The following is a 22,620-nucleotide window of genomic DNA, read 5'->3' on the forward strand; positions in this document are numbered from 1 at the left end:
TATTTCTTGGCTGTTGTTACATTGATGAATATGTGTGCTTTATGGCATGCTGTTTGGATTACTGTTGCTTTGTATTATTGTCTAAAGTCTGGGGGAGCTATGCCTCTAGCTTTGTTCCTTATCCTCAGAATTGCTTTGGCAATTCTGTGTCTTTTATATAAATTTTATAAATTTGAGGAGTCTTTGTTCTAGTTTTGTGAAAATGGTCATGGGTAATGTGATAAGGATTGCCTTAAATCTGTAGATTGCTTTAGGTGGTATGGGCATGTTAATAAGATGAATTCTTCAGTCCAAAAAGCATGGGGTATCTTTCCATTTCTTTGAATCATTTTCAATTTCCTTTATCAATGTTTCCTAATTCTCAGCATAAGTCTTTCACCTCCTTGGTCAAATTTTTTCCTAAGAATTTCCTTTTTTGATGTGATTTGTAAAGAGATCATTTTTATAGTTGCTCTTTTTGCTCGTTCCCTGTTAGTGTGAAGAAATGCAACAGATTTCTATAAAGTTTGTATCTCCTACCTTGCTGAATTTATCATAGTTGTTTTTGAGTGGAGACCTTAGGATTTTCCATATGGAGTATCATGTCATCTGCATACAGTGATAATTGTACCTCTTCTCTTCCAATTTGGATACCATTTATTTATTTATTTATTTGTCTGATAGCATTGGAAGTCCTAGCGAAAGCAATGCTGAATAGAAGTGGTGAGAGGTGGGCTTCCTTGCCTGTTCCAGATTTTAGCAGGAAAGCTTTTAGCCTTTCTCCTTTGAATATTACATTGACTGTGGGTTTGTCACAAATGGCTTTTACTATGTTGAGATGTGTTCCCTCTATATCCACTTGGGTAAGAGATTTTTTTTTTTAATCATGAATGGGTATTGAATTTTGTCAAAATTTTTTCTGCATCGGAGTTCCCGTCATGGCTCAGAGATGAATGAATCTGACTAGGAACCATAAGGTTGCAGGTTCGACCCCTGGCCTTGCTCAGTGGGTTAAGGATCCAGTGTTGCCGTGAGCTGTGGTGTAGCTCACAGATGTGGCTCGGATCCCAAGTTGCTGTGGCTCTGGCATAAGCTGGCAGCTACAGCTCTGTTTAGACCCCTGGCCCAGGAACCTCCATATGCTGTGGAAGCGGCCCTAGAAAAGGCAAAAAGACAAAAAAAAATTTTTTTTCTACATCTGTTGAGATGATGATGTGGTTTTTGACTTTTCTTTTGTTAATGTGGTATATTACATTGACTTTGTGTATGTTGACTCATCCTTGTGAACTTGGGATGAATCCCATTTCGTCGTGGTGTATGATCATTTTTTGTGTTGTTGGATTCAGTTGGCGAAAATTTTGTTGAGAATGTTTGCATTTATATTCATCAAGTATATTGACCTATCATTTTCTTTTTGGGTAGTATCTTTGTCTGGTTGTGGTGTTAGAGTAGTGGTGGCTTCACAGAAGGTCTTTCTGAGTGTTCCTTCTTCAGTCTTTTGAAAGATTTTAAGAAGGATGTGTTACAAGTTCTTCTTTGTATGTTTGGTAGAATTAGCCTGCAAAGCCATCTGGTCCTGGACTTTTTGGTTGTCTGGAGTGTTTTCAGTACATACTCCATTTCATTTCTAGTGCTCCGTCTATTCAGAGCATCTATTGTTTTCTTGATTTATTTTTAGATGGGCTATAGATTTCTAGAAAGTTGTCTGTTTCTTCTGGGTTTTCAAATTTGTTGGCATATAATTGCTCATAGTGTTCTCTGAATTTTTTTTTTTTTTGGTATTTCTGTGGTATAAGTTGAGATTTCTCCTTCCTCATTTCTTATTTTGTTTACTTGGGTTCTCATCTTGGTGAGTGTGGCCAGAGGTTTGTCAATTTTGTTTACCCTTTCAAAGGATGAGCTCTTGGTTTTATTGATTTTTTTTTCTATTTTTTAATCTCTCTTTTATTTTCTCTGTTTATTATTTCCTTCCTTTTGCTGACTTTAGCTTTTGTTCTTCTTCTTCTAATTCTTTTAGGTTATAGATTAGGTTGTTGATTTGAGATTTTTTGTTTGTTTGTTTTTTTGAGGAAGGCCTGTATCACTCTGAAATTTCCTCTAAGAATGGTTTTTGTGGTATCCCATAGATTTTGTGTGGTTATGTTTTCATTGGCATTTGTCTCAAAGTTCTTGTTTGTTTTTTAGGGCATGTGGAAGTTCCCAGGCTAGGGGTTAAACTGAATCTGAGCTGCAGCTGCCGGCCTACACCACCGCCACAGGAATGCAGAATCCATGGCAGCACTGGATCCCCAACCCACTGAATGAGGGCAGGGATCAAACCTGCATCCTCATGAGTAATAGTTGGATTTGTTTCTGCTTCACCACAACTAGGAACTCCCTGTCTCAAGATATTCTTTTTTTTTTTTTTTTTTTTTGGTCTTTTCTAGGGCCACACCCATGGCATATGGAGGTTTCCCAGGCTCGGGTTCTAATCAGAGCTGTAGCCACCAGCCTATGCCAGAGCCACAGCAATGCTGGATCCGAACTGTGTCTGCAACCTACAGCACAGCTCATGGCAACGCCGGATCCTTAACCCACTGAGTGAGTGAGGCCAGAGATTGAACCCACAACCTCATGGTTCCTAGTCGGATTCGTTAACCACTGAGCCATGATGGGAACTCCTCAAGATATTCTTTAATTTCCTTTTTGATTTCCTTGTTGACCCATTGGTTTTTTCAGTAGCAAGTTGTTTAGTCCCCACATAGCTAGTTTTTTCTTATATTTCTTCCTGTAGTCGAGTTATAGTTTCATGCCACTGTGGTCAAAAAAGATGCTTGAAATAAATTCTACCCTCTTAAATTTGTTGAGGTTAAGTTTTTGCCCCGGTATGTGGTCAATCCTAGATAATGTTTGATGTGCACGTGAAAAGAATGTATATTCTACTTTTGGGGGGAGGTAATGCCCTAAGAATAGATTAATTAAGTTTAACCTTTCTATTGTGTCATTTAGGATCACTAATGCCTTATTGATTTTATCTCTAGGGATTTGTCCATTAATGTCAGTGGGGTGTTACATTCTCCTACTATTACCGCATTTCCATCCATTTCTCCTTTTACATCTGTTAGTATTTGTCGTACATATTTGGGTGCTCCTCTATTAGGGGTATATAAATTGATGAGTGTCAATATCCTCTTCCTGAATTGATCCTCTTATCATTAGTGTCCTTCTTTGTCTTTCTTTATGGCCTTTGTTTAAAAGTCTGTTCTATCTGACATGAGTATTGCGACTCCCACATTCCTGTCTTTTCCATTCACATGAAATGTCTTTTACCATACCCACACTTTCAATTTACATGCGTCCTTTGCCCTAATGTGAGTCTTTTGTAAGCAGCATGTTGTAGGCTCTTTTTTTTTTAGTTTTATCTTTTCCCTAATAGTTTTCTTTTTTTTTTTTAGTTTTTTTTAAATTTAATTTGTATTGTTACTGCCCTCAACGCTTTTTTCTCCCACTGTACATCATAGGGACCCAGTTACACACACATGTATACATAATTTTTTCTCCCATTTTCGTGCTGCTTTGCAAGTATCTAGACATAGTTCTCAGTGCTACACAGCAGGATCTTATTGTAAATCCATTCTGCGAGCAATAGTGTGCATCTGTTGACCCCAAGCTCCCAATCCCTCCCACTCCCTCCCCCTCCCCCCAGGCAACCACAAGTCTGTTCTCCAAGGCCATGATTTTCTTTTCTGTGGGAAGGTTCATTTGTGCTGGATATTAGATACCAGGTATGAGTGATGTCATATGGTATTTGTTTTTCTGACTTAGTTCACTCAGTATGAGAGTCTCTAGGTCCATCCATGTTGCTGCAAATGTCATTATTTCATTCTTTTTATGGCTGAGTAGTATTCCATTGTGTATCTATACCACATCTTCCCAATCCCAAATGTCTGTTGATGGACATTTGGGTTGTTTCCAGCTCTTGGCTATTGTGTAGGCTCTTGTTTTTTTATCCAGGCTGCCACTCTGTGTCTTTTGATTTGAGCATTCTGTCCATTGACATCTAAGGTAATTCTTGATAAATATGTATTTAGTACCATTTTAAACCTGTTCTCCAGTTGCCTCTTTGTTTCTTCTTTATTTATTTATTTATTTATTTTTGGTGGTGGGATGACTTATTTTATGCTTGTGTCCTCTTCTTTTTGCTTTTCGTGAATCTATTGTTTTTTTGTTTGTTTTTTGTCTTTTTGCTATTTCTTGGGCCGCTCCCGTGGCATATGGAGGTTCCCAGGCTACAGGTCGAATCAGAGCTGTAGCCACCAGCCTATGCCAGAGCCACAGCAGTGCGGGATCCCAGCTGAGTCTGCAACATACACCACAGCTCAAGGCAACGCCGGATCCTTAACCCACTGAGCAAGGGCAGGGACCGAACCCACAACCTCATGGTTCCTAGTCGGATTTGTTAACCACTGCGCCACTACGGGAACTCCCTATTGTTTGTTTTTAACCTGTGGTTGCCCTGTTGTTTAAGTATGTTATCCTCTTCCTATATCTTTGCTTTAACCTAGTAGTCATGTAGCCTTAATACATTTTTTGAGGTCTACATTTTCCTACTCTCCTCCCTCACATTTTATGATTTTGATGACCTTTTTGCATCCTCATGTTTATCCTGTTACTGTTCCTCCTTCTATCTTCTTCTTTCCTCTTTAGAGGGGATCTTTCAATATTTCTTTTAGGGCAGTTTTACTATTGCTGTACTATATTTAGTTTTGTTTGTCTGAGAAATTCTTCATTTCTCCTATTTTAAATGATAATCCTGCTGAGTTTGAGGAATCTAAATTTCATATTTTTCTCTTTTAGAACTTTTAATAATATATCTTGCTGCTCCCTTCTGGCTTGTAGCTCTCCATGCAGAAATCAACTGATAGCCTTATGGGGGTTTCTTGTAATTAACTCTTTCTTTTTCTCTGCTGTCTTTAGAATGCTCTCTTTAACTTCTGCCATTTTTATTATACTATTTCTTTATGTAGGTCTTTTGGGGTTCGTCTTGTTTGGGATCCTCTGTGCTTTCCATACATAGATACCTGTTTCCACCTGTAGACTTGGAAAGTTTTCAACCCTAATTTTTTCAACTATTTTTTCCATCTTATTTTCTCTTTTTTCTTCTGGAATCCCTAATGTGCATAGATATGACATGTTCCATGGAGCTCTTATATTTCATTTTGTTCCATTTTGCTTTCTATCTGCTGTCCTGAGTGGGTTATTTCCATTATTCCATCTTCCAAGTCACTTATTCATTCCTCTGCATTATTCATGCTGGTCTTCAATGCCTTCATCTCAGCTTTTGTTTTGGCAAATAAATTTTCTAATTTTTCCTGGCCCTTCCTCATATTTTCTAGTTCCTTTTTACAGTAATATGCATTTCTTTGATAGCCTTTTTTTCATTCCTTCAGTATTTTCATTACCTCCTTTTGAACTCTATGTCCGTCCGTCTGCAGAGGTCTGTTTCATTGTTTGCTCCTTCAGGGGAATGCTCCTGTTTGTTTGTTTGTTTGTTTGAAACTAAGAACAGTTCCTCTGCTTCTTCATTTTGCTTATATTTTTCTTACTCTGTTTAGGGGAAACAGTTATCTGCTCTAGTCTTTGAGACTGCAATATGTCTGTAGTGAGACATACTGATATGTAGGAGCATCCCTGGTAGCTTGTGTGTTTACCATGTTTTCAGCGTAAGGGCTGCTTTTGGTTTGGATGCTTGCTGTCCCTTTCCTCAGTTTATGCAGACCACTGTCCCCTTGATAGGGGACATGCAGGCGCACAGCCTCTGCTCACTCCAAGAAAGGTGAGATGGGCAAGTGGCACCCAGTGGTGGGGCCCCCAGCAGAAGCAGCAGCAATGCGGCATGTGTGCTCCCAGGAAGATGGGGGTGATGAGTGGCAGCTGGTCACAGGGCTCTTGTCAGTAGCAATGATGGTGGCATTGGGCTGTGCACCTTCCCAGGGAGGTGGTGTGTGGTGACTGGTTGTGAGACTCTTGGCAGTGCTGAGCCAAGCCTGCTTCTGGACCCTGAGATGGCTTGTGTGGCTTGTGCCAACCCCTGTACCCCATGCAGGTGCTGCCTGGTAGCCTGCATGCAACAAGAAGTTTCTAGGCAGTCCTGCTCCCCTCCTCTTGTGCTTGCCAATAACCATAGCTTGCTTCTCTGGCAGGCCCAGGCCTCCTCTTGTATTCTCTTGACTGTGGTGCACCAAACCCTAGCACTCTCAGGCTGTTTACATGCAGCCAACACTAGTGTTCTCCCCAGGTCTGGCCTCCAAAGCCCAAGCCGCAGTATCCGGGACCTGCCCGCCCCAGTGCTTGAGCATCTCAGGCTGGGATGTGCTAGGTGGTGGCACTGACCTTCTGTGTGGACCTCTCTCTGCTTTGCTCTTCTCAGACCAGCTGCTGCACTTTTCTGCAGGGTTCTGGAGCTCCCCTTCTCTGCTAGCTGATCTCCCCACCAGTCAGGGCACCTCCCAGTATGCAGAAATCTTTCCTCTTTCACAGTTCCCTCCAGGGGATGCTGGTCCTGCCCTGATTCCTTTTTCTCTCTTCTTTTTTGTTTTTCCTTTTGTCCTACCCACCTATGTGGTGATTTTCTTGGCCTTTTGGAAGCCTGAGGTCTTCTCCTGTCAGCATTCAGTAGATGTGCTGTGAGAATCATTCCGCAGGTAGAGTTTCTTTTTTTATGTGTTTGTGGGAGAGGGTGAACTCCATGTCCTGTTTACCTGCCGTCTTGATGTGATCCTTCAGTTCTGTTTTTGTGTTTCTAGATTGCTTTGATTAATAAGGGCTTTTGTATTTCCATGCAAATTTTAAAAAATTTTGTTCTCGTTTTGCAAAAAATATCATCAATAATTTGATAAGAATTGCACTGAATCTGTAATTGCCTTGAGTAGTATAGTCATTTTGACAATACTGATGTTTCCAATGCAAAAACATGCTATATCTTTCCATCTGTTTGTGTCATTTTTGTCTTCCTTCATCAGCGTCTTAGGAGTTTCAGAGCACAGATCTTTTGCCTCTTTAGGTAGGTTTATTCCTAGGTATTTTAGTCTTTTTGGTATGATGGTAAATGGGATTGTTTCCTTAATTTCGCTTTCTGACCTTTCATGGTCAGTGTGTAGAAATGCAACAGATTTCTGTGTCTTGATTTTGTATCCTTCACCTTTGCTGAATGCATTGAGCTCTAAAAGTTTCTTGTGGCATCTTGAGAATTTTCTATGCGTAGTACCAGCATGTCATTTGCAGTGACAGTTTTACTTCTTTGTCCAGTTTGGATTCCTTTGATTTTTCTTCTCTGACTGCCATGGCTAAGACTTCCAAAATCATGGTGAATAAGAGTGGTGAGAATAGACATCCTTGTCTTGTTCCTGAACTTAGAGGAAATGATATTAGCTGTGGACTAGTCACCTATGGCCTTTACTACGTTGAAATCGGTTTCCTCTATGCCCGCTTCCTGGAGAGTTTGTATCAAAAATGGGTGTTCAATTTTCTCAAAAGCCTTTTCTGTATCTGTTGAGATGATCATGTAGTTTTTATTCTTCAAGTCGATAATGTCGCATTTCTCACTGATTGACATGTGGATATCAAAGAATGCTTGTATCTGCGGGATAAATCCCACTTAATCGCGATGTGTGATCCTTTTAATCGTGAGATTCAGTTTACTAATATCTTGAGGAATTTTGTGTCTATATTCGCCGGTGATTTTCTTTTGTTGAGGTGTCTTTGTGTGGTTTTTGTGTCAGGGTGATGGTCGCCTCATGGAATGAGCTTGTGTGTATTCCTTCCTCTGCCATTTTTTGGAGTTGTTTCGGAAGGAGAGCTGTTAACTCTTCTCTAAATATTTGGTAAAATTTACCTGTTGAGAATTCCTGTTGTGGCTCAGTGGGTTCCGAAACCAACTAGTATTCCTGAGGATGTGGGTTCCCTCCCTGGCACCCTTCTCAATGGTTTAAGTATGTGGCATTTCCATGAGCTGTGTGGTGTCGGTCACAGGCATGGCTCAGATCTGGTGTTCCTGTGGTGTAGGCCAACAACTAACTGTAGCTCTGATTTGATCCCTACCCTGGGAACTTCCATATTATATGGGAGAGGGCCTAAAAAGACCAAGAATTAAAAGACAAAAGAATATACTTGTTAAGCCATCTGATCCCAAATTTTTGTTTGTTGGAAGTTCTTCTGTTTAAAGAATGCATTTATTTTTTTGTCTTTTTGGAGCCACACCTCCAAACAGACAAATGGAAGTTCCCAGGCTACACTGCAGCTCAAAGCAATGCCAGATCTTTCACCCCCTGAGCAAGGTCAGGGACAGAACCACCATCCTCATAGATCCTAGTCAGGTTCTTACCCTGCTGAGCCTCAATGGGAATTCCTGTTTGTCAAATCAGTTTCAAGTTCAGTACTTGCGATTGGTCTGTGCATATTTTGTATTTCTTCCTGGTTCAGACTTGGGAGATTGTACCTTTCTAAGAGTTTGTACGTTTCTTCTAGGCTGTCCATTTTATTGGCATATAGTTTCTTGCCATAGTTTCTTATGATCCTTTGCATTTCTAAGGTATCTGTTGTGACTTCTTTTTCGTCTCTAATTTTATTGATTTGAGCCCTCTTCCCCCCGCCCCCGTCTTTTTTCTTGATGAGACTAGCTAAAAAATTTCAATTTTGTTGATCTTTTCAAAGAACCAACTTTCATCTTTTTCAGGTTGTTTTAGTTATAAGGTTAGGTTGTTTGAAATTTTTGTTTGTTTATTTCCTAAGATTGTATTGCAATAACCTTCCCTCTTAGAACTGCTTTTGCTGTAACCCATAGGTTTCGGACCATCATGTTTTCATTGTCGTTTGTCTCTAGGTTTTTTTTTTTTTTTTCTTTTTACAGCAGCATATAGAAGTTCCCAGGCTAGGGTCACATTGAAGCTGCAGCTGTGGGATATGTCACAGCCGTGGCAACACTGGATCTGAGCCACATCTTCAACCCACACTGCAGGTTTCAGCAACGTCAGATCCTTAACCCACTGAGCAAGGCCAGAGATTGAACCTGCATCCTCACAGAGACAATGTTGTGTCCTTAAACTACTGAGCTACAATAGGAACTCCCTATCTCTAGGTGTTTTTTTAATTTACTTTTTGACTTTCTCAGTCATCCATGGGTTGTGTAGTTGCATATTGTTTAGCCCCCAGGCTGTTTGCAATTTTTTTTTTTTTTTTGCTGTTTTCTTTTCCTTGACCTTGATGTCTAATCTTGTAGCATCATGGTTGGAAAAGATGCTGTATAGTTCGATTTCCTTAAACTTATTGAGGCTTGATTTGTGTCCCAAGATATGATCTATCCTGGAGAATATTCCATGTGCACTAGAGAAGACTGTATATTCTGCTGCTTTGGGATGGAATGTTCCATAAATATGGATTAAGTCTGTCTGGTCTAGGGTGTCGTTTAAGACCTGTGTTTGCTTGTTGATTTTCTGTGTAGATGATCTGTCCATCGGTGTAAATGGGGTGTTAAAGTCTCCAGTTATTACTGTATTACTGTCAATTTCTCCTTTTATGGCTGTTAGCATTTGCCTTATACATTGAGATGTTCCCCTGCTGGATGCATGTATTTTTACAGTTGTTAAATCTTCTTGGATTGGTCCCAGATTGATACACGTGATCATTATGTAGCGACCTTCTTTGTCTCGTAACAGTTTTTAATTTAAACTCTACTTAGATATTATAAATATTGCTACTCCAGCTTTCTTTTGATTTCCACTTACATAAATGCCTTTTTCCATCTGCAAATTTTAGTTCTGTGTGTCTCTAGACCTGAAGTGAGTCTCTTTTAGGCAGCATATATATGAGTCTTATTTGAATATCCATTCGGTCAGCCTGTATCTTTGGCTGTGTCTTTTGGTTGGAACATTTAGTCCTTTTACATTTAAGGCAATTATAGATATATATGTTCTTATTGCCATTTTGTTAATTTTTTTTGTAGTTTCCTCCCCCCCGCTTTTGTTCTCTCATGATTTTGTGACTTGTCTTTAGTGTTATGTGTATATTCCTTTTTCATGTGTACATCTTTTATGGATTTTTCATTTATGGTTCCTATGAAGTTTTAAAATAGCAGTCTGCATATATACAAGATTGTTTTAAAGTGCTGACTTCTTACTTCTAAATGAATTTCAAATATCCTGCATTTGTACCCTCCTCCTCTTGTGATTACCGGTTTTGATCCTACATTTGTGCTTGATGCTACATTTGTGTGTGGAATATTTCCTATCTTTAGTGTATGTTTGCCTTTAGCGGTGACTTTCTTATTTCTACTTGTGGCTTTTTCCTTGTGCCTAGAGAAGTTCCTTCAGCATGTTTTGTAGAGCCGGTTTTGTTGTGCTGAACTCTCTTAGCTTTTGCTTTTCTGTAAAATTTTGATTTCTGCATCAAATCTGAATGAGAGCCTTGCTGGGTAGAGTATTCTTGGTTCTAAGTTTTCCCCTTTTATCCGTTTAAATATATCATGCCACTCCCTTCTGGCCTGCAGTGTTTCTGTTGAAAATAAGTTGACAGTCTTATGAGGGGTTCTCTTACATGCTGCTTGTTGCTTTTCCTTTGTTGATTTTACTACCTAAGTCTTTAATTTCTGTCAGTTTTATTACTGTGTGTCTTGGTGTGTTCCTCCTTGGGTTTATCCTGTTTGGGAGACTCTGTTCTTCCTAGACTTGAGTTTCCTTACTCTTAAGAGAACTTCTAAGATTTACTCTCTTCGCAAGTTTCAAATACACTATAAAACAGTATTAACTGCAGGAAGTATGCTGTACATGACATACTCATGGCTTAATTAGTTGATAACTGGAAGTTTTTGCCCTTTGATCTCTTTTACTTATTTCATCCACCCACCCCCACCTCTGGTAACCACTGATAAGTTTTCTTATGAGCTTGGTGGTTTGTGTTTGTTTTTTAGTTTCCACATATCAGTGAGATCATATAGTATTACTTTCTCTGACTAATTTCACTCAGCATAATGCCCTCAAGGCATATACATGTTGCAAATGAGAAGATTTAATTCCTATTGAAGGCTGAATAATATTCCATTACACATACATACACACACAAGTGTAGGTGTGTATAATCATATATTTTCTTTTTTTAAATACTTCAACATCAGCTTTATTCCAGTAAAATTAGAAGGGTTCCAAAAGTCACAATGAATTTTAAAGGGTGTTATCATAATTGCATACAATTTTTTCTCTGAAGTTATTATTCAAATGAAATATGTACGGGCACTGTGTTAAAAATATGTGTTAATAAATGTATGTGAGAGAGATATTGTTCCCGTATTCAGGTGACATCAAACTCAGATAAACCATGTAATGTGACCAAAGCTGCATGATTGATAACCAGAAGATTTGAAGTTAAAGCCTCATATTTAAAGGAGTGATATATAGGCTTTGTCCTTTTATATGGCAAACGTGTAATAATGGTTGTATGGCAATGTGTTGCTTAAATGATTATCTCAACCCTACTGTTTCCTGAGCTGAGTTCCCACAACTCTAAGGATCAGCACATCTTCACCGAGAACAAAATCTAGGAGTTTCCATTTGTGGCTCAGCGGCAGTGAACCTGACTAGCATCCAAGAGGATGCAGGTTCAATCATGTCCTGTCTTGGTGGGTCAAGGATCTCACGTTGCCATGAACTGTTCTGTAGACCAGAAGCTATAGCTCTGATTCAACCCTTAGCCTGGGAATTTCCATATGCTGCAGGCATGGCCCTAAGAACTACTTTCTGGTACCATTTCAAGGCCTGCTCTAATTTTCTTGGACAGTGGTGTATCAATGAATTTTGGACTCTATCTTGGATGTTATAAAATCATGCAGTGAAGAAGTCTGAATATTGTTCTATTCTCCTTAAGAGGGTTGATTTTGTCTTTTTGCCTCTTTTCTTTTAGCAGAAAATTAACTTAGTTTGACTCAAACTACAACCTCTTTCTCATGGGTGGTAATACAGATATTGTTTCATAGTTCCAGCTTTGTCTGGCATACTGGAATCTGTTCCACACTGAAATGGTTCAGTGTTAGTGAATTCGATAGAGTTTGTAAATAGAATCTGAATCTAACTTTCTTTGGCTTTCTCCTTCCCCAAATTCATTCCTCCTTTTGCCTTGACTGTGTTTGTACTAACTCTGTTTTTCTGTTCTTTAACTCAGAAAGACTATGCGTTATATACAAGTTTCCTAGTCAGTGCAGACTGAGGCTTCTGCTCAAAATGGAATTTTTAAAATGAGAAAATCACCTTTTCCGTTAGTGTCTAGTGCCTTTCAGAAGCTACCTACCTAATATACGGGCTCCAGTACTTTCAGGATTTTTCATTTTTTTTCCTAAGATACTAGTTTGGGTTTTTTTTTTTTAATTTTTATTCATTTATATGTATTTTTTTCTGCTGGACAGCATGGTGACCCAGGTACACATACATATATACATTCTTTTTTCTCACATTACGTGTTCCATCGTAAGTACCTAGACAGAGTTCCCAGTGCTACCCAGCAGGATCCCATTGCTAATCCATCCCGAAGGCAACAGTCTGCACCTATTAACCCCAAGCTCCCAGTCCCTCCCCCTCCCTCCCCTTCCCCCTTGGCAAACACAAGTCTATTTTTCAAGTCCCTGATTTTCTTTTCTGTGGAAAGGTTCCTTTGTGCCTTATATTAGATTCAAGACATAAGTGATCTCATATGGTATTTGTCTTACTCTTTCTGACTTACTTCACTCAGTTCCAACCATGTTGCTGCAAATGGCATTGTTTTGATCTTTTTTATGACCAAGTAGTATTCCATTGTGTATATACACCACCTCTTCTTAATCCATTCATCTGTTGATGGACGTTTTGATGGCTAAATAATATTCCACTATGCATGCATACATACACACAAACATGTATGTGTCTGTATAATCATATATTTATCCACTCATCAATCAGTGAACACATAGGTTATTTTCATGTCTTGGCTTGTGCTAATAATGCTGCATTTAAAATGGGGGTGTAAGTATATCTTTGAGATAATGATAAATTTCCTTTGGACATGAATATATACCCAGAGGGGAACTGCTGAATCATATCATGGTTCTATTTTTAACTTTTGGAGGAATCGCCATCCTGTTTTCCATGTGGCTGTACCAATTTCTGGTCTAACCAACTGTGCATGAATGTTCTCTTTTTGTTCCAAACCTTCACCAACAGTAGTTATTTATCTCCTTTTTACTTTTATAACAGCCACTCTAACAGATGTGAGGTGGTATCTCATTGTGGTTTGTGTTTTCACATTTTTGTTAAATTTCTGAAGTGTAGCATCCTATGGAAAGTATGCACATTAGAGTATGATTCCATGAATTTTCACATGTGGAACACAGCTCTATATCCACCACCTACATGAAGAACTAGAACCTTACCAGCCCCCAGAGACATCCGCTGCCCAGTGGGCCCCTTTGTAGTTATCACTCTCTCTAAAAGTAACCTTATTCTGGGGGAGTCAGCCGTCTTGTGAACAGTTAAGGGCCAGCTGCTTTCTCCAGGGTCTGAAGAATGTGAGCTGAGTGGATGTTGGGAGCGGAGCCTAGTATGGGAAGCTTAAAGAAGTTGGTGTGGAAGCTACAAGACTCCATGAAGTCTGGATAATCAAGCATTGTTTTGGGGTCCCACAGGCTTCTTGGGAGTACTACACACTTTGATGCCTGTTGGAGATGAGAACCAAGAGGCTCCCAGAGAACCTGCAGAAACCGTGGCCGTGGAAGGAGGTAAATGGCACTTGGAGATGCAGAAAAACAAGGTTTATTTGGCACCAGTGCCAGCTCAGAGGAGTCAGCTCCAGAGTCTGAGCACCGGGTCTTTGTTCTCAGCACCTTTTATACAATATCGGGTCTTGTTTCTCCCATGCAAGCAATCCTGAACCTCCTCATTCCTGGAGCAGACAATGTTCCTGCGGAAGAAATGGAGCAAGCAAGGTTATAGAAGCGAAACTGATAAGCAATGCTTGGAGCACCATTAGCAGGGCTGCTGGCTTGAACATAGGGCACGTAGTTGCTACATAATTATGAGGAGGATGGACTGAGGCTGAGCAGAACTGAAAAGGCATGGAAATGCTTTTTCAGGCAAGGCAGGGGTTAAGCTCTTGGTTAAATCTCCCAGTTCACTTCCTTGTGGGGTTCTCCTATAAGCTTTCCTTACATACTCTTTACAATGCCTTTAGCCTGCTGTGAAGCAGCCTTAGTATCTTTGCCACTTAGAGATTTTGTCCACTTGTTTGTATGTAGTTAGCTTAAAGTACGGAAAGAAATTTATTTTTCTCTCCCTCCCCCTTCTTCCCAGCATTTCCCCCTTTTCCTTTTTCTTTTCCTTTCTCCCATTTTAGTGTCCTCTCCTTTCTCTTGAGTTATACATGATATTTAAAAAGCTAGCCTATCTTGCAAGATCCTTTTTCTCTGATTAAAACAGCAACAACTGTGCTTGTTTGTGTGTGTGCAAGCACACACACTTGTGCCTTTTCCACACGTTTGTCTCATTTACTCCCAAGGTGTAAACTTGGAGACAAGGAAAAGCCAGGAAGCCCTCTGTTAATTAGTATATTGCTCTGTATGAACAAACTCTTCACTAAATGTCAAAAAATAAAGGTGTCAGGCTGCTCTCTAGGGATAGGTTTTCCGCGGAGTGCTAGGTCGTAACTGAGCTGATGGCCTTTCATCAGTAAGTTGTGCCCAAGGTTCTACTTCCTTCCAGTCCTTTACAAGCAGTTCATGGAAACCAACTTAGGAGAGAACACGATGAAACTAACTGGCCAACAAAATTTGTTCTTGAACGACCTAGGGCTCAATCAGGGGACACGTGGCCAAGCTGGCTGTGTGAGTCTCTCCACTTTGGGGAGCCCACAGGGAGTGTGGGGTGGGGCTTCCATGGAGCAGGCACATGGGAGTTGTGGCTGCACCAGTGGGGCAACTAGGCATGCTCAGAAGCCCTGCAGGTGGGGTCTCTCCAGGTAGCCTGGGTTTTATGGCAGTGCGGAAGCCCAGAGGAGGAGTGGCCCCCGTTGGCCATGACCACCCCCAGCAGGCAGAGGAAGAGTTCTGAGGAGGGTAGCAGTCTCCAACCTTTGGGGCAACAGCGTGTCTGCTTTGGAGAAAGGGTGTCCAAGGGGCAACGACAGTAATTCTGGAAAGATGGGCCAGCATTTGGCCAACACAATCTGTTCTTGGACGACCCCTGATTGGGGTGCAATCAGGGGACACGCATGGCCAGGCTGGCCGGAAACCCAGCAGGTGGCTCTATGGAGGCATCGCGGGCATTACAGCTGCCAGGGAAGAGGAGCGGCCAGTGGCAGCCAGGACCACCACCACCAGGCAGAGGAAGAGTTCTTGAGAAGGGGAGGGCTCTCCACCCCTTGGAAGGAAAAGAAAAGGAGGAGGAGGAAAAGTGAAGGGGGTGGCACCAGTTCTTCTGGAGAAACTGGCGATGAATAGAAGTCAGATACTCACTTCCTGAACGCCAGGGGGGGTGACCACGGAAAGTGGACTGGGAGACCCCCGCCCCCCACCCCACGAACTGGGGAGGCGTGGCTATCAGGCTTGAGAGAGCACCTGGGGCGCAGTGGCCAGGGCCACAACCTTGGCCTGGGAAAGTTCTCAGATGAGGTGTTAAATCAGAACGGTATCCACCAGCCTACACCGCAGACACAGCAACTTGGGATCCCACCCATGTCTGGGACCTATACCCCTACTTGTGGCAACACTGGATCCTTCACCCACGGAGCCAGGCCTGGGATCAAACCTGCATCCTCTCAGACACGATGTCAGGTTCTTACCCCACTGAGTCACCACAGGCACTTCTCCTTCACCTTATCACGATGGCTGCCTCTGTCAGTTGCTTGTGTGATTCCCTCCAATTGTAAAAGTGTTGTGTGCTGCCTCCCTTCCACTGTGAAAAAAACCAGCCTGTGCTTAACGCCTGATGAGAGGACCCCATCTCTAAATAAAGGTAGTGACTGTTGGGCTCAGACTTCAGTAAGGAAAGGAAACAAAGTGCATGGAATTTATCAAGTTTAATTTTTCAAATGTAACCATTGTCATATTAGAATGTAAATCTTAAATGATAAAGCTTATTTCTAAGCATACTATTTATTTCAAAAGAGGTTTTTTTTTTAATGGTACAAACATGGGCAAAATGTTGCTTTCATCAATTTACAACTATTGGGAATTTAATTCTAGGAAAATAATATTACTATTTCCAACTAAAAGTCTGTATTGATGAACTGCATATACTTTCAAAGTTATAATGCAATAGTTATACAGAAAATAGTATATACTTGCCAGATTGTTGCGTAAGAGTTAGCAAAACTGTTTTGAGAAATGTGGCTTAAGGAAGCTTCAAACTGAGTTTGAAGATTAGTCTCTTCAGTACAATATTTCCTTCGCCACAGATGTGAAAGAACCCAAGCATTCTGTGAATATAGAAAAAGTCCCACATTTCTTGGTGTGTTCTTGGAGCTGAAATACATTTAGATGGTAGAAGGTAACTGGGAAGGAACTCACTTCAGTGCTCAGCAGGTAAAGTTTGAAGAGCCTCCCTGCAACCACCGGCCTCGGCGTAGTTCAGTTGAGGATCCCTCAGAGGGGATGGATGCGACCTGGCAGCTTGGGAGGCCTGAGTGGCAGGGATGGAGAGGTCGGCTCTAATACCCAGGCCCACTGCTGGGGAAGGGGCCATCAGGGCGTGGTGCTTGGTGCTCCTGGTTGGGAAAGGCCCCTTGTAGTGTGGTGGTTCTCAGGACCTCTTCCAGGGCCTGGAGCTCCTTGAACATCTCCACCATCTCCTGTTCTTGTTTGGTCTGCTTGACTCTCTCGTTCTCCAGGTCTTGGGCCAGAGAATCGAGTTCCTCCATCAAAATCAGGTTGATCCTCAGCATCTCTCTGTGGGTGTTAGTGAGGCCAGGTACATTGAATGACTCTGTCTCTAGCCTGGCATTCTCTAAGGATGCCTCCACCTCTGCATGCTCCTTTTGAGCAGCATGAATCTTGTCAATGAGTTGGCATTTCTCCTCAATCTGTGCAGCCAGTGCTTTTGCCAGCCGCTGTTCACGTCGCAGGTAAAGTCGACTTCGAACAGACTGAAGCAGTCGCAATGTAAAGAAGAGACCTACCACGAAGGGGATGATAACAGACCTGTACGCCACTGTCTCCCACTGGAGGTTCTGGATGGTGAACCAGGAACCAAAGCCGCTGGGCAGCAGCAACACCAGCCCCTCCCTCAGCTTCCCAAGGATCAGCCCGAAGCCAAGCTCCACAGAGGACGGCAGCCCCTCCATGGCACGGATCCAGCAAGGGGCTCTGCTCAGTTACCATGGATCCACCAGGCACAACGAACCCCAACATTCCACCTGGAACCCCACCAGCAACTGTCATCCTGGATTGGTCAGTTATCTGCTCAGTGTTGGGGGAGGGTGGCAGGGGAGAGATAGTAAGTAAAATGTGATTCTCCCCCTCCAAAAATAAAAAGGTACCTTATTCTGAATTCTAAAGTGTTATTTATTTATTTTTTTTTGGCTTGGTTTGAGTTGTATTCCGTTTATGTATTTAAAGTGTATTATAAAACATAAAAACATTTACATTATACCAATCCTATATAGTCATAGGATGTAATTTTTATTACATAAAATTATACATAGTCATAGGATGGAAGTATCTGGCTGCTTTTGTTCAACACTGAGATTTAATCCATGCTGTTGCCTCTAGTGATCCCCATTTATTCTGTAGTGGAGGAAGAATTTTCCCTCTACCCTTCTGAGCTCATGGCTGAGATTCCTGTGGTAAAAGGCTAATAGGAGAAAACAATTGTATTAACATGTGTACCTTGGATATATATGGGTGGTACCAGGGAAAAAAGTAGTAACTCCCTCAGGTGGCTGAGATTTCAGAATTAAAAGCGCATCTTAATAAGGAAAGGAGAGGAGGATATAGGCCTCTTAGGGGGGAGTAAATTGTTTTTAGGAGGGGGAATGGGCCTTTGAAGAGTAGATGGGAGGTATGAGAGTTTGTCACAAAATTTGTTTCAATTTCTGGTCTCTCCTGTAGTAAGAGCCAATCTTGAGGAATAGATGGGAGGTATGAGATTTTGTCACAAAGTTTGTTTCAATTTCTGGTCTCTCCTGTACTAAGAGCCAATCTTCCCTGGTTGATGACACTCCCGGTGGGGGGTGGGGGGCTATAACAAGTGAGTTGTCTTTGGAAACTCTGCCTTTAGGCAGGTAGGGGAGTTTGGAGAAAGCCTCTCCCTGCCTTTGCTGTTTTGCCAGTGCCAACAGCTCAACATACTCAGCATACGAGATTGGCATGCTTTGGGGGTGGCAGGCCCTAAACTCCTAGGGTCCTAGTTTGGTGTGTCACATTCTGCCATTCTTCAGTTCCAGCTGCTGTAAGATATTCCAGTGTAGCCTTGCTATTTTATTAGTAAAATGCTACTGTCCTCCGTAGAGTTATATCATATGATATTTGTCTCTTTCTTTCTGACTTACTTCCCTTAGTATGAGAGACTCTAGTTCCACCCTTGTTGCTGCAAATGGCATTATTTGGATCTTTTTTATGGCTGAACAGTATACCATTGTGTATAGGTAGCACATCTTCTTAATCCATACATCTGTCGATGGACTTTTAGGTTGTATTGGCTATTATGAAGAGCGCTGCAGTGAACATAGGGGTGTTGCCAAAGCAGTCCTTAGGAACAAATACCAAGCAGGAGGCATAACTCTCCCAGACCTCAGACAATGTTACACAGCTACAGTAACCAAGACAGTGTGAAATTGGTACAAAAACAGACATACGGACCAATGGAATGGAACAGAGAACCCCAAAATAAACCCAGACCCCTTGGTTAATTAATCTTTGACAAAGGAGGCAAGAACATAAAATGGGGAAAAGATAGTGTCTTCAACAAGTGGTGCTGGGAAAACTGGACAGCTGCATGTAAATCAGTGAAGCTACAACACACCCCCACGCCATGCACAAAAATAAACTCAAAATGCCTGGGAGAGTTAAACAAAAGCCAAGACGCCATAAAACTCCAAGAAGAGAACATAGGCAAAACATTCTCTGACATCAACCTTACAAATGTTTTCTGAGGTCAGTCTCCCAAAGCAATAGAAGTAAAAACAAGAATGAACCAATGGGACCTACTCAAACTGACAAGCTTTTGCACAGCAAAGGAAACCACGAGAAAACCAAAAAGACAATCTCTGGAATGGGAGAACATAGTTTCAAATGATGCAGTCCACAAGGGCTTAATCTCTAAAGTATACAAACAACTTATAAAGCTCAACAGCAAACAAACAAACCAACAACACAGTTGAAAAATGGGCAAAAGACCTGAATAGACATTTCTCTGAAGAAGACATACCAGTGGCCTACAGGTACATGAAAAATTGCTCGACATCACTGATTATTAAAGCAATGCAAATCGAAACCACCATGAGTTACACTTCACAGCAGTCGGAATGGCCATCATTAACAAGCCAACAAATAACAAATGCTGGAGATGGTGTAGAGAAAAGGGAACCCTCCTGCACGGTTGGTGGGAAAGTAAATGGGTACAACCACTATGGAAAATAGTATGGAGGTACCTCAGAAAACTATAGAACTACCGTATGACCCAGAAATCCCACTTCTGGGCATATATCCAGACAAAACCTTCATTGAAAAAGATACACGCACCCCTATGTTCATTGTACCATATTTTAGATTTCACAAGTAAGTGATATCACAGGGGACTTGTTTTTCTCTTTCTGACTTACTTCACTGAGTGTGATAATCTCTAGTTGCATCCATGTTGCTCAGAATGGCATTATTTTCTTCTTTTTTAAGGCTGGTTCATATTCTCTTCTATATATGTACCATATCTTCTTTATCCATTCATCTGTGGATGGACATGTAGGTTGTTTCCATGTCTTGGCTATTGTGAACAGTGCTGCTATGGACATAGGGTGCATCTTTTCCAACTCTTGTTTTGTCCAGATAGCTTCTCAGGCATGGGCTTCCTCTATCATATGATAATTCTGTTTTTAGTTTCTGCGGAACCTCCATAGTTTTCTCTATAGTTGTTGAGCCCACTTACATTCCTACCAACACTGTAGAAGATTTCTCTTTCCTCCACACCCACTTTAGCATTTATGGTTTGAAGACTTTTTGATGATGTCCCTTCTGGCTGTTGTGAGGTGGTGCTTCCTTTTCATTTTGCTTTGCTATGACTGGTGTGATAAAATGTTTTGCTTCTGTTCTCTTCTAGGGGATTTATGGTGTAATGCCTTATATTTAAGTCTTCAAGTCATTGTGGGTTTGTGTGTGTGTGTGTGTGTGATGTGCGGAGTGTGCTAACTTCATGGATTTAGGTGTGGCTATTCAGCTTTCCCAACATCACTTGCTGAAGAGACTGTCTTTTGGCCATTGTTTATTCTTTTCTGCATTGTTGAAGATGAACTGATCAGGTATGTGTGGATTTATTTCTTGGCTCTTGTTACATTGATGAATATGTGTGCTTTATGGCATGCTGTTTGGATTACTGTTGCTTTGTATTATTGTCTAAAGTCTGGGGGAGCTATGCCTCTAGCTTTGTTCTTTTCCCTCAGAATTGCTTTGGCAATTCTGTGTCTTTTATAATTCCATATAAATTTGAGGATTCTTTGTTCTAGTTTTGTGAAAATGGTCATGGGTAATGTGATAAGGATTGCCTTAAATCTGTAGATTGCTTTAGGTGGTTTGGGCATGTTAATAAGATTAATTCTTCAGTCCAAAAAGCATGGGGTATCTTTCCATTTCTTTGAATCATTTTCAATTTCCTTTATCAATGTTTTCTAATTCTCAGCATAAGTCTTTCACCTCCTTGGTCAAATTTTTTCCTAAGAATTTCATTTTTTGATGTGATTTGTAAAGAGATCATTTTTATAGTTGCTCTTTTTGCTCGTTCCCTGGTAGTGTGAAGAAATGCAACAGATTTCTATAAAGTTTGTATCCTCCTACCTTGCTGAATTTATCATAGTTGTTTTTGAGTGGAGACCTTAGGATTTTCCATATGGAGTATCATGTCATCTGCATACAGTGATAATTGTACCTCTTCTCTTCCAATTTGGATACCATTTATTTATTTATTTTTTTGTCTGATAGCATTGGGAGTCCTAGCCAAAGCAATGCTGAATAGAAGTGGTGAGAGGTGGGCTTCCTTGCCTGTTCCAGATTTTAGCAGGAAAGCTTTTAGCCTTTCTCCTTTGAATATTATATTGACTGTGGGTTTGTCACAAATGGCTTTTACTATGTTGAGATGTGTTCCCTCTATACCCACTTGGGTAAGAGATTTTTTTTTAATCATGAATGGGTATTGAATTTTGTCAAAATTTTTTCTGCATCAGAGTTCCCGTCATGGCTCAGTGATTAATGAATCCGACTAAGAACCATAAGGTTGCAGGTTCGATCCCTGGCCTTGCTCAGTGGGTTAAGGATCCAGTGTTGCCGTGAGCTGTGGTGTAGCTCACAGACGTGGTTCGGATCCCAAGTTGCTGTCGCTCTGGCATAGGCCGGCAGCTACAGCTCTAATTAGACCCCTGGCCCGGGAACCTCCATATGCTGTGGAAGCAGCCCTAGAAAAGGCAAAAAGACAAAAAAAATTTTTTTTCTACATCTATTTAGATGATGATGTGGGTTTTGTCTTTTCTTTTGTTAATGTGGTATATTACATTGACTTTGTGTATGTTGACTCATCCTTGTGAACTTGGGATGAATCCCATTTCGTCGTGGTGTATGATCATTTTTTGTGTTGTTGGATTCAGTTGGCGAAAATTTTGTTGAGAATGTTTGCATTTATATTCATCAAGTATATTGACCTATCATTTTCTTTTTGGGTAGTATCTTTGTCTGGTTGTGGTGTTAGAGTAGTGGTGGCTTCACAGAAGGTCTTTGTGGGTGTTCCTTCTTCAGTCTTTTGAAAGATTTTAAGAAGGATGTGTTACAAGTTCTTCTTTGTATGTTTGGTAGAATTAGCCTGCAAAGCCATCTGGTCCTGGACTTTTGGTTGTTTTCATTACATACTCCATTTCATTTCTAGTGCTCCGTCTATTCAGAGCATCTATTGTTTTCTTGATTTATTTTTAGGTGGGCTATAGATTTCTAGAAAGTTGTCTGTTTCTTCTGGGTTTTCAAATTTGTTGGAATATAATTGCTCATAGTGTTCTCTGAATTTTTTTTTTTTTTGGTCTTTTTTGTCTTTTGTTGTTGTTGCTATTTCTTGGGCCGCTCCCGCGGCATATGGAGGTTCCCAGGCTAGGGGTTGAATCGGAGCTGTAGCCACCGGCCTACGCCAGAGCCACAGCAACGCGGGATCCGAGCCGCGTCTGCAACCTACACCACAGCTCACGGCAACGCCGGATCGTTAACCCACTGAGCAAGGGCAGGGACCGAACCCGCAACCTCATGGTTCCTAGTTGGATTCGTTAACCACTGCGCCACGACGGGAACTCCTGAATTTTTTTTTTTTTTTGGTATTTCTGTGGTATAAGTTGAGATTTCTCCTTCCTCATTTCTTATTTTGTTTACTTGTGTTCTCGTCTTGGTGAGTGTGGCCAGAGGTTTGTCAATTTTGT

General features: G+C 41.1%; 1 protein-coding gene across 7 annotated transcripts in view; it reads left to right on the forward strand.

The window, feature by feature from the left end:
- Positions 1 to 22,620, forward strand: part of LOC106506169 (uncharacterized) — a 241,299-nt gene that overhangs the window by 140,695 nt on the left and 77,984 nt on the right. For 3 of the 7 annotated variants that reach the window (XR_014829046.1, XR_014829050.1, XM_084998664.1), the window contains one exon: positions 13,658 to 13,750. The exons of the other annotated variants lie outside the window; for them this stretch is intronic. Coding sequence is in view for 1 of the 3 variants with exons in the window: in XM_084998664.1 (XP_084854790.1) it covers positions 13,658 to 13,750 (93 nt within the window). In the remaining 2 variants the exon portion in view is untranslated. The remainder of the gene's footprint in view (positions 1 to 13,657; positions 13,751 to 22,620) is intronic. 7 annotated transcript variants of the gene reach the window in all.

Source organism: Sus scrofa, chromosome 15 (genome assembly GCF_054392235.1).
Source record: "Sus scrofa isolate SSC_HxYL_T2T_F1_AM1 chromosome 15, Sscrofa_HxYL_maternal_Yorkshire_Landrace_v2.0, whole genome shotgun sequence".
In the NCBI taxonomy this organism is placed as follows: Eukaryota; Metazoa; Chordata; class Mammalia; order Artiodactyla; family Suidae; genus Sus; species Sus scrofa.